The sequence below is a fragment of the Bos indicus x Bos taurus genome, chromosome 7 (genome assembly GCF_003369695.1).
Source record: "Bos indicus x Bos taurus breed Angus x Brahman F1 hybrid chromosome 7, Bos_hybrid_MaternalHap_v2.0, whole genome shotgun sequence".
NCBI classification, from domain to species: domain Eukaryota; kingdom Metazoa; phylum Chordata; class Mammalia; order Artiodactyla; family Bovidae; genus Bos; species Bos indicus x Bos taurus.
This window is the reverse complement of record NC_040082.1, coordinates 23,666,145-23,679,878: the sequence shown is the minus strand read 5'-3', so window position 1 is coordinate 23,679,878 and position 13,734 is coordinate 23,666,145. Positions and strand designations below refer to the sequence as shown.

Below are 13,734 nucleotides of genomic sequence, written 5' to 3'. Positions count from 1 at the left end.
ATTTGTCAGCTCCCTGTAACTTCTTAAGGTGTTGACTGGCAGTAGAGCATCCTCATTAACATCCTGGAGTGCTCTTTGAGACTAACCAGAAGGTATAACTAGCTTTATTCCTTTGATGTAATGATCACCTCCCAGTTAGTTTTGCTTGACACTTTAGTTTCCTCAAATCCTCTCTTCCAACAGCTAGAACACCTAAAACATGTATCTGACTGTATTACTTTTCACTTAAAATTCTTATCTGATTTTCTACCTTAGCAGAGTCTGAAAAGTTCTCCTGATCCAGCCCTTGTTTCCTTACAAGTCCCATCTCTTGTCATTTTTAGTTTTATATCCTCCTCTCCAGCTTGCAAATGTGTATCACTGTTTTTTCTCCTTTGCTCAAGCTACTTCCTAGGCCAGAATTCCCCTCTGTTGTGTTGGTTAATGCCTATTCTTACTTAGAGACTTAACTCATTTATCACTCTTGCCAGCAAGTCTTCTGTAATCTTCTCCCTTACACACCCTACAGAATTGGTGCTCTGTTATTCCAAAAATGCCCTCAGCATGTACCTATCACAGTGCTTTATTATATTTTCTACATTCTTTTTATAGTTACACAATATTTATGTTCCTTTTTCTACTAAAAAGAGGTCTTTCCTAAGGTCACAGACCCATTTTTCTATTATTGATACAAACCATGTGCTTGAAATAGATTCATTTTACATATAGGTGGTAAATCTCTGAGTGAGGAAACTGATCTAATCCTTTCAGAAAGTGGTATTGCTGATTTGTTGTATAAATGCCATTTGTTGCCCAACACCCCACCCCACCCCCACCTTTATATTCCCCTTTTCTCTTTTATTCTACCTATAGAAGTATAGGATAGGCCTTCAAGGTCATCTAATCAGCTCTCCCCTAGAATACAGAAATCTTGTTCTGCATTGTAATAAATGGTCATTTCGGCCATAGTTGAATGCAGTATGGAACTTTACTGCTTTTTAGGGCAACCTGGACTATTCCAGATATTGTATACTTGTTTTACTTTATTCATAATTAGCAGTGGGAGCCTCAGGGAATTTGAATTCATGAGTTAATTGTTAGAATAAAATTAAAAAGAGGATTTAAATGTTTAACATTTTATTCATGTGAAGAGATAAAAATCCAGTTTTATTTTATACTCTGACCAGTAATAATGTAGATAATTTAAAACAGTGGTGAACAGCCTCTAAACTTGTAACACTGGATTTTAGGGCAATTATATGTCTTAATTTTACAGCATTATTTTTAATCATGACTGAAAAGAACAAGTTGGAAAGTGAAATACTATACCAGACCCTGAGAATATATTGTCAGCTTGGTATTAACATACATGTGTTAATTGGCAAGATAGATAATAGTCCTTCAGGTACATGAGAGATTTTAAGTAATTTAATCACTAGTAATTAATTTTTTAAATCCAGATGTATCATTTTTTTCTGAGGTAAATTATTTAAATATTATATGCAGTAGATTTTGGCTGTAATGTCTTCTATAACATTTTCTAAAGTCTTAAGTATCAGAATAGAAAATATTGTAGCAATCTGATATGATAGGCCATTAGCTCAAACAGATATCTACTCTTTCTCATCACTCAATCTTATTGTCTGGCTTTCTGTAAAGTATCAGTACACCACATTGACTGAAAAGGGAGAACTTTCACGGAAGTTCACTTTGAGAGAAGTATGAGAAAATTAATTGACTAATCTTTTTTGGCAGTTTTGGTGGGCTCTACCTGTACCACTCCCCACTCCTAATAAAAAGAAAAAAACAGAATACTATCTATGATAATAATTTGTCATTATCAGAATTAAATCCTATTTTTTGTATTGGTAATTAATATGGAAATTGTAGTTCATACTAGATGGCCCATTGTATATTTTGTTGTTTACAAAACATCTGTTTACAGATGTTTACAAAGTGTAGTAATAAATGTCAAAGGAATAAGGTCATTTGAATTGCATTACATTTATTTCATTATGTCAGCTTGAATTAAACTTAACTGTATTGTGTTATTTAGTTTTGATTTAGTTAACAGCAAGAAAGACTTTTTGATTTACATATTTTATTCTCTTTTTAAGATGGTTCCATGGGAAAATTTCCAAACAAGAAGCTTATAATTTACTAATGACAGGTACTTGTATATTCACTTTACTTTTCTAATGTTATTTAAAAAGAAAAAACAACACTTATCATGTGTTTTGCCTTTAGCATTCTTTTGATTTTTATGCACACTGTAATTTCTTGCCCAGAACAGAGAAATTGGTATTTCTGGTGTTTTTTAGCTGAAAACATACATGCAGTATAAAATTCAGTGCACAGTGTGTTTTCTTTCTGGACCAGGCTCCTACAGTCTTCCTTAGAAGCAGTGCCAGATGAGTTTTTTCCTGTATTTCTAGAAGTTTTCTGTCTGTGTGTGCCTGCCTTCCTTACCACAGTGTATACCTTTATACATACCTCCTCACACATTCTCACAGGAACATGCAACACACTTTTTTCATTTTAATACATATTTTGGGAGATTATTCCGTATCTGCATATTTAAAACTTCATTCTTTTTAATGACCATAAACTTTCCATTGTATAAATACCATAATTTGTTATAAGTTTCCTATAGAGCAATATTATGTTTTCATTTTCTTGTTGTTTAGGCACAGCAAATGTTCTTGAATTTATCTTTATACACTTGTAGAATTATATACTTGGGCCTTCTTGAAAATATAGTTGTTTTAATATTTCATAAAACTGTTGTTACAGAGATAGGCAAAATAAAAATTGAATGTATTGTGGGTTTATTATTTAAAAGAAAAAGTATTCCATCATTCATCCTAACTAAAACTTAAGATTAAATTTAATTACCAAATATGTCTTCAGTAAGCCATACTTTAGAAGGCCTTCAGACAAGTTTAATAATCTGTAATTTATAAGTCTTAGTTCTTTAAAAAAAAAAAAAAAACGACCAGAGTTCAGTAGTTTCTGTATGCAGTGAATAAACTACTGATTATTTAAAACTGTTATCTGAGTTACTATTCAAGCCATGGGGCATTACATTTAATTTAATAATACTTTGTTCTTCTGAAACAGTTGAGGCAGTTTTATTAAGTATTCAATTATAGTGTGAGGATATAGATTAGAAATAAAGAACATGATAATGCCATATGGTAGTAACAGATGAAATGCTAAACCAAAGTGACATCCTATCTGCTTTCAAAGTGGCACCAAAATATTTATTTTAATGAATTTACTGAATTTTGAATATAGTTTATATTTTTTGAATTTGCACCAAATACCTGAGGCACTCACTGTTGTTTTAGGCATGTAAATTAAAAAAGAACTAAACTTAATTTTCTTAAATTAGTTTTTATTTCCTTTGGGTCATGTGCTCTTTTAAGAGGCTGGTGATTTCCCGCCATGAAAGGTACACATAAGCACTTGCAGGCACAATTTTGCAGTAGTTCCTATTCTTTGTATTGAACATAAAACTACTTGGTAGCAAGTGGTTTGGCTTGATGATTGGAACTATTAGTAACTTACAGAAAAACATCTGATATTTTTAGTTTTCATTGTGCTTTCCCAAAAGCAGTCAAGTTCTGATCCTTCCTATGTCATTAGGACTTAAACAGAGAAAAGGTAGAAAAGCATCAGTGGTAAGAGTCATTGCTAATTGCAGATGTCAAAAAGACTTCTCTAAAATTAATATGAAATATCTGATATATGATTTGCTGCTTATGATTTTTTAAGATCATGGCTTTTAAATGAAATATCGTGCATGTGTATTAATTTTGATTAGGTACACAAATATTTCAGTTGTTTTCATCTATCTTTATAAGTTTTTGCTACTATTTTATTATAATTATGACTTTTTAATGTTTAATCAGAAGTATTAAGTACAGAGTATGCGAAAGTAAAATTCACTTCAACTTTTTTTTCACTTTTCTTATTCTGAGATTTGCAAACAGTGTAGCAGTTTTAGCCAGTACCCCCTACCTGTGGTTACAGTATTCTTTCCAAGTTATGACAGATACGTATATTATTAACCAGAAGTCATTGCTGTGAACTTCTGCCCTGTATTTTTATGTAATAAAGACAAGTAACATCGTGGGTGGTTGTGACTCATAAACCAGAAAATACAAAAAAATAATTGCCTTAAGATTTTTTATTATAAAACAAGTACCTGGTGAAAATTAAAATTTGTATATGCTTTTGAATGTACTTTGTAATTATACTACTTAACTCTTTTTCTTTTGTAATTTGATAATTAGGGAATAAAACTAACAGATTAATTTTTACAGTTGGTCAAGTCTGCAGTTTTCTTGTGAGGCCGTCAGATAATACTCCTGGGGACTATTCACTTTATTTTCGGACCAGTGAAAATATTCAGCGGTTTAAAATATGTCCAACACCAAACAATCAGTTTATGATGGGAGGCCGATATTATAACAGGTAAGTTGGGAGAAATTTATAGTTCTCTTTTACTTTTGGTGAGTAGAGTTGAAATATCATAAATAATAGTTTATCAGAATCAAAATTATATAAAAGTTTCTGACTCTGTAATATTTGAAATTATAAGACATTTAATGTAATTTAGTCATCATGTCCAAGGATTTTTTAGACATTGTCAAACATGAATATAAATTAATAATTTATTTCTTCCAAAATAATGTATATAATTTTTTGATTATTAATGCACAGGTTATTTGCAGCAAATTTGTTAGTAAGTTCATACATTATCTGTAGGAAACAGAACATCTAATCTAAGAAAATGTATTAGTCTTTTATCAGTGAGACATTTTAATAGGAAAAAAGTTAAAGAATGACCTAAGACTTACTGATATTGTTACCCACCAATATTAGGTTGTTCCCAAGCTGGTATTAATTTGTAATTGTTGGTTCCTACTTTTCACCTTTAAAATTCTTTGCTTGTCTCATTCCCCTCACCCTATCATGTTAAATGCTGTCTCTGGTATTTAGTTCATATTCATCTGTACTTTTTTTTATTAATCTTTTCAACTCTTCTGTTTTACTTTTTAATATTATACTTTATTTATATTTAATTTTAAATAATTTTGTAGTAGGGCAAAGATATTTTATCATCAGTGATAAATATATATGTGTGTATATACACATATGTATCTCCAAAGATAAAAGATATATACATTTCAACTATTCTTTCAGTAGGAAGAACTATGAAAAAAAGTGAATATATATCCAGTTATATATAAATATACACCTATGTGTATATAAAACAGTTATTGGATCAGTAGGAAAACCATGAAAAAATCAATTGATAAATTAACAAGATGTTTTGAGAAATGTTGCCTAGCTGTCACTAAAATATCCTTTCCTCTAGTGTATTAAAGGAAAGTTAAAAATTCTAGGTTTTACATATTTAGGACAGTAAAATGGCAAACTGACTATAGAGAAACATTTTTATACTTAGAAAAACTCATGCTAAAGTTTGTGTTAAAATACATTATATAATGTCATTTTAAGTTTTTTATTTGTAATATTTTCCAAATATATTTTATAGTGTTTTAATCAAAATCATCAGTAAGCCTTTCCTGCTATAGCTGTAATCCTACATATAAGATTAGCTCCTGGTCTGCCTGCCTTCTTCCTTCCTCCCTCCCTTTTTTGTTTCTTCTTTCACCTTCTATTTGTCTTTTGACTCCATCTTATTATAAAAGCAGAGTATGTAAATGATAACTTTTGATAAATTTATCATTTGGATGATAAAAATTCTTAAGTTTAACCTGAACTAACTACTTGCTAAATAAATGTGATTTGTCTGTCATTTCTTGCTCAAACTCTCAGATATTTTTGTCTAAAAAAAAAAGGAAAAAAAAGTAGACTTTTAATCCTTTCCTCACATAGTGATGCTTGGAGTAGTGTGTAGAAAATTGAAATCTCTGAGTCAAATATTTCTGACCTGTAAATCAATATTAGGAACATTCTTGCTTTTCTAAAGTAATGTGACTGTAATGATCATATATTCTATTAATATATTCTGGCTATATACTTTGGGAAAAAAACTTGCAAACAGATAATCCTTGCTAACAAGGTTTGTGTGTATTTTTAAGATTTGCAATTTTTATGAGACAAATTATGTCAGTGTTAGTAATTTTTATTTTAACAGCATTGGGGACATCATAGATCACTATCGAAAAGAACAAATTGTTGAAGGGTATTATCTTAAGGAACCTGTACCCATGCAGGTCAGTGTTGTTTTTCTTTTTGCAGTAATCAGCTTTTTAATTTAAAATGCTTTTTTTGGTGATATGGTTATGCACACATCCATGCATTTGAAATTGGATAAAATTTAAAACTGCTGATTATTCAGATTCTTTCAGAAAGTGAATATTTGTAAGAGAATCTCTTAGTTTTTATGTTGGTTCTAGATAATTAGGAAGTCCTTGGTGGCTTTTTGAGAGTAGAGGGAGTGGTGGGGACAGAAGCCAAGTTGCACTGGGTCAAGGAGTGAGTTTGTTGGAGGCAGAAGTGGAGACAGCAAAGATAAATCACAGCCAGGTTTATCTAGGTGAGCTTGGGAAGTAAAGAAAATAAAAAACAGTAGCTAGAAGATGATGTAGGTAAAAAGGGGTTTAAATTTATAACTTCTTTGTTTTATTTGCCTGAAGTTTTATGGTGAGAGAGTTTTGAGCATGTGTGTACTTGAGGAAAGTGAGTGGTGGGTGAGGGATGGGGTAGTGGCAGTACTCCATGTATAAGGTCCTAGAGAAGGCAAGAGTGACTGAAATCCAGAACATAAGAAGGACTGGCCTTGAACAAGAGCTCCTGCTGAATGTTAGTTGATTAATGCCTAGGTGATTGATTAGCGTCTGTATCTTGCCCATACTTCCTAAAGTGTGGTCGGTAAAGGGTTGTAGCAGGGTAAGTAAAAGGTACTTCAAAATAGTGATTAAGAATTTTCCTATGTGGAAAATGGGGGTAGTGAATTTCCCGGGATGTAAAGAAGGATTGTGAGGGGTTTTGGGTCCCCACTAAACTTCCACAGTGATTTGTAGTGTCCTGAGTGTCTCATCATTTCCTCCTAACCAATTAGTTTCTGACGGTTATAGCCGACTATTAATTGCTAATTAAGAGAGAAACATTATTCTGATGCTTAATATACATTTAAGAATCATCTTGTCACATTTTAATATAATCTTGCCTCATTTCCTCATGCTTTCCTGGTAGATGGAAAGTTCATGAGGGCAGTTTTGTGTTGTGTTTCCAGTGCTTTGTTGCGATCTCCATGTTAGCTTCTTCCTGTTTGCCTTTCAAGTTTACATTTCAAGTTTCACTTCCTTGTTGACACCTTCCTAGTATCTGTAGTTAGCAATTATGTACCACTTTAGTTGGGGCTTCTCTGGTGGCTCAGATGATAAAGAATCTGCCTGCAAGGTAGGAGACCCAGGTTGGATCCCTGGGTCGGAAGGATCCCTGGAGGAGGGCATGGCAACCCACTCCAGTATCCTTGCCTGGAGAATCCCATGGACAGAGGCTACAGTCCGTGGGGTCGCAAAGAATCAGATATGACTGAGTGACACACACCCCTCCACACCCCTTTTGTTGGCAGTTCTGGCAGACTTTGCCTAACGTTTTTCTACGAGTATGGTATGTGCTTTCTAGAAACCACTGCTTAGGATCTTTTTATTGGATCAGAGATGCCTTTACCTACAAGTGATGGATCCTGCCAGTCACTTCTGTTGCTGTATTCTGCATTCTAATTCAGATTGGCTTTTTGAGTAATAAATTTTATTTGCTCACAAGTCATGCACACATTTTTCCCATCCTAAATTTGTCTTATTAGAATTTTCTAACTAAATTTTTTATAGTTAGAAAAATAAGTAGCATTTGACATTTAGTAAACTTTTTTCTAAAATTATAGCATAGTTTTAAAACTTAAACTTACTTCAGATATACATTGTGCCTTATTCTTGTGTCACTGTTTCATAACTGAACAAACTTCCAAGTATTATCATTTGCAAAAGTGCCTGTAATGCTTTCAGTACTTCAGAAATAACTGATGCTGATTACAGAGCAATTTGATTACTTCATAGAAACCATTAAATGCTATTTGAAGTCAATTATTTGGGGCCTGGAGTAAAAGTAGTTTACAGAAAATTTGAGAATCGTAACACTTACCTGTCCTTCCCAGAAGGATTCTAACTGTTAGAGAACCCAAAGGCTAGTAATGTCCTTTTATTATTGTAAAAGTGATTAGCTAACAGAATCAGCTCATTCCCCCTAAGGTTACCCTGCATACCCCTACTCAGGATAAGATGCTGAAAGAGAAAGCACAGTGGTCTTTTTCACTTGGTGGAACTAACACTTCCTGAGACAGATACTAGAAGAAAGGAGGAGCCTTTTGAACACTATTTTAGACATCATATCTAACATGTATTAATTTATTTAACTTTTTAAACAATTTGATGAGGTTGATTCTGTAATTATGCCCATTTTACAGATAGGAAAACTGGGACCAGAGAAGGTAAGTAAATTACTTAAAGCGTCAAGTCATCCTTGACTCTTCTTTTTGTCTCTTACACTCTGTATCCAAAGTGTCAGGATCATCATGCCATCTCTGCCTTCAAAGTATATATATAGAATTCAACCATCACCAGAAATATTTTGGGCCTGGAGTAAAAGTATGTTCCAATAGAAGTTTGAGAAATGCAACACTTACCTATCTTTCCCAGCAGGATTCTAACTATTAGAGAATGTCATCTCTTTGTTTTTACCTCCTTCTGCCCCCAACTCCCCTTTAAAAGTGTACCACAAAACAAACAAACAAACAAACAAAAACAAAAAAAACTACCACAGTCAGAGGAATCCATTTAAAATGTGAGTCAGACCATTTCACGCCTCTGTTTAATACTAAGAGGTGGTCTATTTCATCCAGAGTAAAAGCCAGAGTCCCTGCAGTAGCGTGCAGTGTCCCGTGGTCCTCTGAACTCTTCCTACCATCCTTCCCTCTCACTCATCTCCACTCACACTGGCTTCTCTGCTATTTTAAAAAAAATATGTCAGGATCTTTGCTGCATTAGGATTTTTGCTACAGCTGTTCACTCTGCCCAAAATGACTTTCCCTTAAATATCCACTTGCCTCATTCTTTTACTTCTTTCAAATTTCACTTAAGTTTTAGCTTCACAATTGAGACCTACTCGTACAATATTATTTATTGCTGCTACTTGCCCTACCCTGTAGAGCACTTACCACCTATTAACATACAATTCAATTTGCTTATTCATTATGTTTATTATCTCTTTCCATCTTTGGAATGTAAGTTCCTTGAGGGTAAGGATCTTTGATTTGTTCACTGATGTATCTCAAGAACTACAACACTGGCACTCAGAGAACTATTGAATTCATTTATCAAATGAGTTTTCTTAGCCATTACCTGAGAAAGGCAGGATTTACAACTGGAGTAGGAGCCTGCACACCTAAGGTCTGTGCAAAAACTTGCTTCAGTGGTTGTTACACTCTCACCAATCAGATAATCTGTTTCCCTTTGGGAGGAATGTATGAGACTTCCTTCTCCAGAACTTTGTAGAGAGAGTAGGCTGAGAAGCCTTCCCTCCTGTCATCTAGTAACTTACCAAAACTTGGAACGTGAGGTCGTATTCCTGCCTGTAGTGTCTTCGAATGTAGGTATTGTTGATTGGTTGACCAGCCTTTATGTTAAATAGGAAAGATTTATATAATCCTGAAATCAGGTATTTAAATCCACATGTCAGTGTTGTAATGTGTTAAATGAGGGAGTGAAAGTGGCTCTGTCGTGTCCGACTCTTTGTGACCCCAAGGACTGTAGGCTGCCAGGCTTCTCTGTCCATGGAATTCTCCAGGCAAAAATACTGGAGTGGGTTGCCATTTCCTTCTTCAGGGGATCTACCTGACCCAGGAATCAAACCTGGGTCTCCTGCATTGCTGGAAGTCTTGACTGAGCCACCAGGTAGACTACAAATATGCCCCATTCTGTACTGAAGAGTAAATATTATCACTACTGTGATGAAGATTGATAAGTACAAATCTATACAACTAGGGACATAGTCATCACTATTTATCATCTGGGTGCAGTGTATCTTTAAAATTTTTTAATTTTCTTGGTCATTTTCTGAATAATTTGTAGGAGTAAGAATGAAGATTTAGTACAAAAAAAAACTTCATTAGAAATTTAATAAGAATTAAAAGTAGTAAACCCCAATTTTTGTTCTGTATTTCCTTGGTTATAAAGGCTTGTTCCTGAAATAGAAGGCAGCTAACTCTTACCCACTGTCATGTACGGACCTGAATCATATCCATCTTGTAAACCCTAATTTCAGATACAGCTTTTATAATAGTTCTTGCTTAAAATTCCTTTGGTTCTTTTCACATTTTTCCTGTCAAAATGCAGTACTGATTCTAGATTTTAAATATATTTCAGCTGCGTTCTAGTTTGATTCTTTCTTGTTCTTGCAACTTCAGCTGTAATACTTTGGAAAACTTTGTTTCATAATTTTGTTGTATAGTACAGTCTTCTTTACTCTGTAAGTGTAATATATTTTTATGTTTAGGTTTGTAAACATCAATTAGAATGGTTAATATGGTGAATTTTAAAATTTCTACATTATATGTTTCCTTCCAGTAATGTTTAAATACAAAATACCTTTGTCCATTTATAAGCCATATTGAGTAAATCTTGATGCAAATCATAAAAGTTTTAAGAATCCTCATTTTCTGTTAGGAAACAGGTTTATCTAGATTTCTTGTCACAAATTATTGCATGATGTCCTTCTTGTTGAATCACTAACTAGATGAGTGCACCATATTTCCTTTATTTCCCTAGAAATACAACATTTTCTCAGCACATTCTTGAGTTTGAGAAAATTCATCAAGGATATTACCATATCAAGAATTATAGTCTGAAACTTTGCTTATAAAAATCAATTTTATCATCACAGTAGATCAGAGTATTGATGTTGCTTTGCTTTCATCATCTGATTCCTTTTATAAGTGTCAAACATCTTTTTCACTTTTTTCTTTTTGCTAATATGGGCAAAAAATTAAGAATTCTGAATTTTGATCTGCACTCAGTGAAAACTAATGAACAGATAACAAAGATGGCCTTTTGTATTTTTTGAAAGATGCTGCAGTAGTTGGCAACAAAGGAGAAAGCGCCAAAGGTGATGCAGTAGTTGGTGTATTTCACTGGTGCATCAGCCTCTAGGCCAGAGGTCGGCAGACTTTTCTGTAAAGGACCAGATAATAAATGTTTTAGATTTTGTGGGCCATTCAGTCTCTGTCTCAGTTACTTAAACTTTGCCTTTGTAGTGAAGCAACAACACACAGTATGTAAAAGAATGACCACGGCTGTGTTCCAGTAAAAACTCTACGTCCAAAAACAGGCCGTGGGCTAGGTTTGGTCTGTGTGCCGTGGTTCGCCATTCTCTTCAGCATACTTGAGTGTAATTGTTGAGTCATGGTGAAATGGTTCCTAGGATGATAAAATAGCCGAGTGTTTAAAGATGGAGGAAAAAATAGGATTCATGAAAACTCTATTATAACATATCTTAGATATAAAACGGTCAGCCGGATCCATGAATCTCTAAGAAAAAGTCATAAAATATTAATTCTTGCATTAATTCTTATTAATTAATAAGAGCTGCTCAAACAAGAAACTACAAACTAAAATTGGGTCCATTGGACTAGATGGTAATATTGAAGATTGACTTCTTTGGGGAAGATCATTATAAAGGCACTTATATCTTTATATGCTTCCTGACATCCTAATTCTTTTATTGTAGGGGGTTGTGGGGATTTAGCAGTTACGATACATGCCTTCCTATAGTGCAGTGTCATAAAACCAGTAAACCCCACAGGATTATGGGAAAGGTGGAGTTACGGGTACAACACTGAAAAGCATCATCAGTGACACATAAAGATAAGAAACTAGTAACAATTAGCAGAGTTTTTATATGTGGTAATGGGTAAGAATTATTTAAAATGGGTAAGAAATATGCTAAACAGGTAAGAAATATTTAAATACTGCTGCTGCTGCTGCTAAGTCGCTTCAGTCGTGTCCGACTCTGTGCGACCCCATAGACGGCAGCCCACCAAGCTCCCCCATCCCTGGGATTCTCCAGGCAAGAACACCGGAGTGGGTTGCCATTTCCTTCTCCTATGCATGAAAGTGAAAGGTGAAAGTGAAGTCGCTCAATCGTGTCTGACTCTTAGCGACCCCATGGACTGCAGCTCACCAGGCTCCTCCATACATGGGATTTTCCAAGCAAGAGTACTGGAGTGGGGTGCCATTGCCTTCTCTGATTTAAATACTAGGTTGGTGCAAATGGAATCGCGGGTTTGGACCATGAATTTTAAATCATTGTAGCTAGACTCAAATACATCTTTATTAATCAAAGTAGGAACCATTACAATCAACACATTTTTTTTTTGCCACTGAGAAATAAGTTTGTGTATTCCTGTAGCATTAAAACCATACTTCAGGATTCAACAAACTCTTGGAAAGCATTTTCTGCATCCTGGCTGGTTGTGGAAGTGTTTTCCCTGCAAAAACTCATCAGAGATGCTTGAAGAAGTGGTAGGCATTTGGCGAGAGGTCAGGTGTATATGGCGGATGAGGCAAAACTTCATAGCCCAATTTGTTCAACTGTTGAAGTGTTGGTTGTGAAATGTGCAGTTGGGCATTCTCATGGAGAAGAATTGGGCCCTTTCTGTTGACCAAAGCCAGCTGTAGGCATTGCAGTTTTTGGTGCAGCTCATCAAATTGCTGAGCGTACTTCTCAGATGTAATGTTTTGCCAGGATACAGAAAGCTGTAGTAGGTCAGACCAGCAGCAGACAACCAAACACTGACCATGACCTCTTTTTGGTGTAAGTTTGACTTGGGAAGTGTTTTGGAACTTCTCACTCCAGCCACTGAGCCGATTGTCTGTATAAAATCTATTAGTTGCACATCATAGTTTGATAGAGAAATGGTTCATTGTTGTGTAGAAGAAGAGAAGATGACACTTCAAAATGATTTTTTTTGAGTTTTGGTCAGCTTATGAGGCACCCACTTAATGGAGATTTTTCACCTTTCCCAATTTGCTTCAAATGCCAAGTACTGTAGAATGATTGACACGAGTTCTTAAGCGACTTCTCACGTAGTTGTAAGAGGATCAGCTTTGATGATTGCTCTCAATTGGTCGTTGTCAGTTTACCACGGCCAGCCACTATGCTCTTCATCTTCAAGGCCTACTTTGCAAAACCTCTTGAACCACCACTGCACTATATGTTCATGTTCCTGGGCCAAATGTGTTGTTTATGTTGCTAGTTATCTCCGCTGCTTTACAACGCATTTGAACTCGAATAAAAAAAATCGCTCGAATTTGCTTTTTGTCTTAACATCATTTCCACAGTCTAAAAACTAAACAGCAATAAGTCATTAGCAAAAAAGCATAAAGCGAGAAATACGCATTAAAATGATGTATAACATAAACACATTTATTTAAGAATGTATTCCAAAATCAGATGGCAGAATTCAACAATGCAAAAACAGCAGTTACTTTCGCATCAAGTAGTACAATAAATAAGGCACTTTACCTTGAAAAAGGCCTGAAGTTTTCTTGTGGAAGAGGCCATCAGAAGGGTTGTAAATAGTGGGAAGTGGTAAAAGGAGGACTGTCTGAAATCAGACACATTAGGACGCCAGATGTGGCTGGATGGATATGGCTTATA

The 13,734-nt window shown here is 34.5% G+C and overlaps 1 protein-coding gene across 1 annotated transcript in view; it reads left to right on the top strand.

Annotated features, from left to right (window-relative positions):
- RASA1 (RAS p21 protein activator 1) overlaps window positions 1–13,734 on the top strand; it is a 113,814-nt gene that overhangs the window by 67,799 nt on the left and 32,281 nt on the right. The window contains exons 7-9 of the mRNA XM_027545665.1: window positions 2,097–2,149; window positions 4,308–4,458; window positions 6,152–6,230. Of these exons, the coding sequence (XP_027401466.1) occupies window positions 2,097–2,149; window positions 4,308–4,458; window positions 6,152–6,230 (283 nt within the window). The remainder of the gene's footprint in view (window positions 1–2,096; window positions 2,150–4,307; window positions 4,459–6,151; window positions 6,231–13,734) is intronic.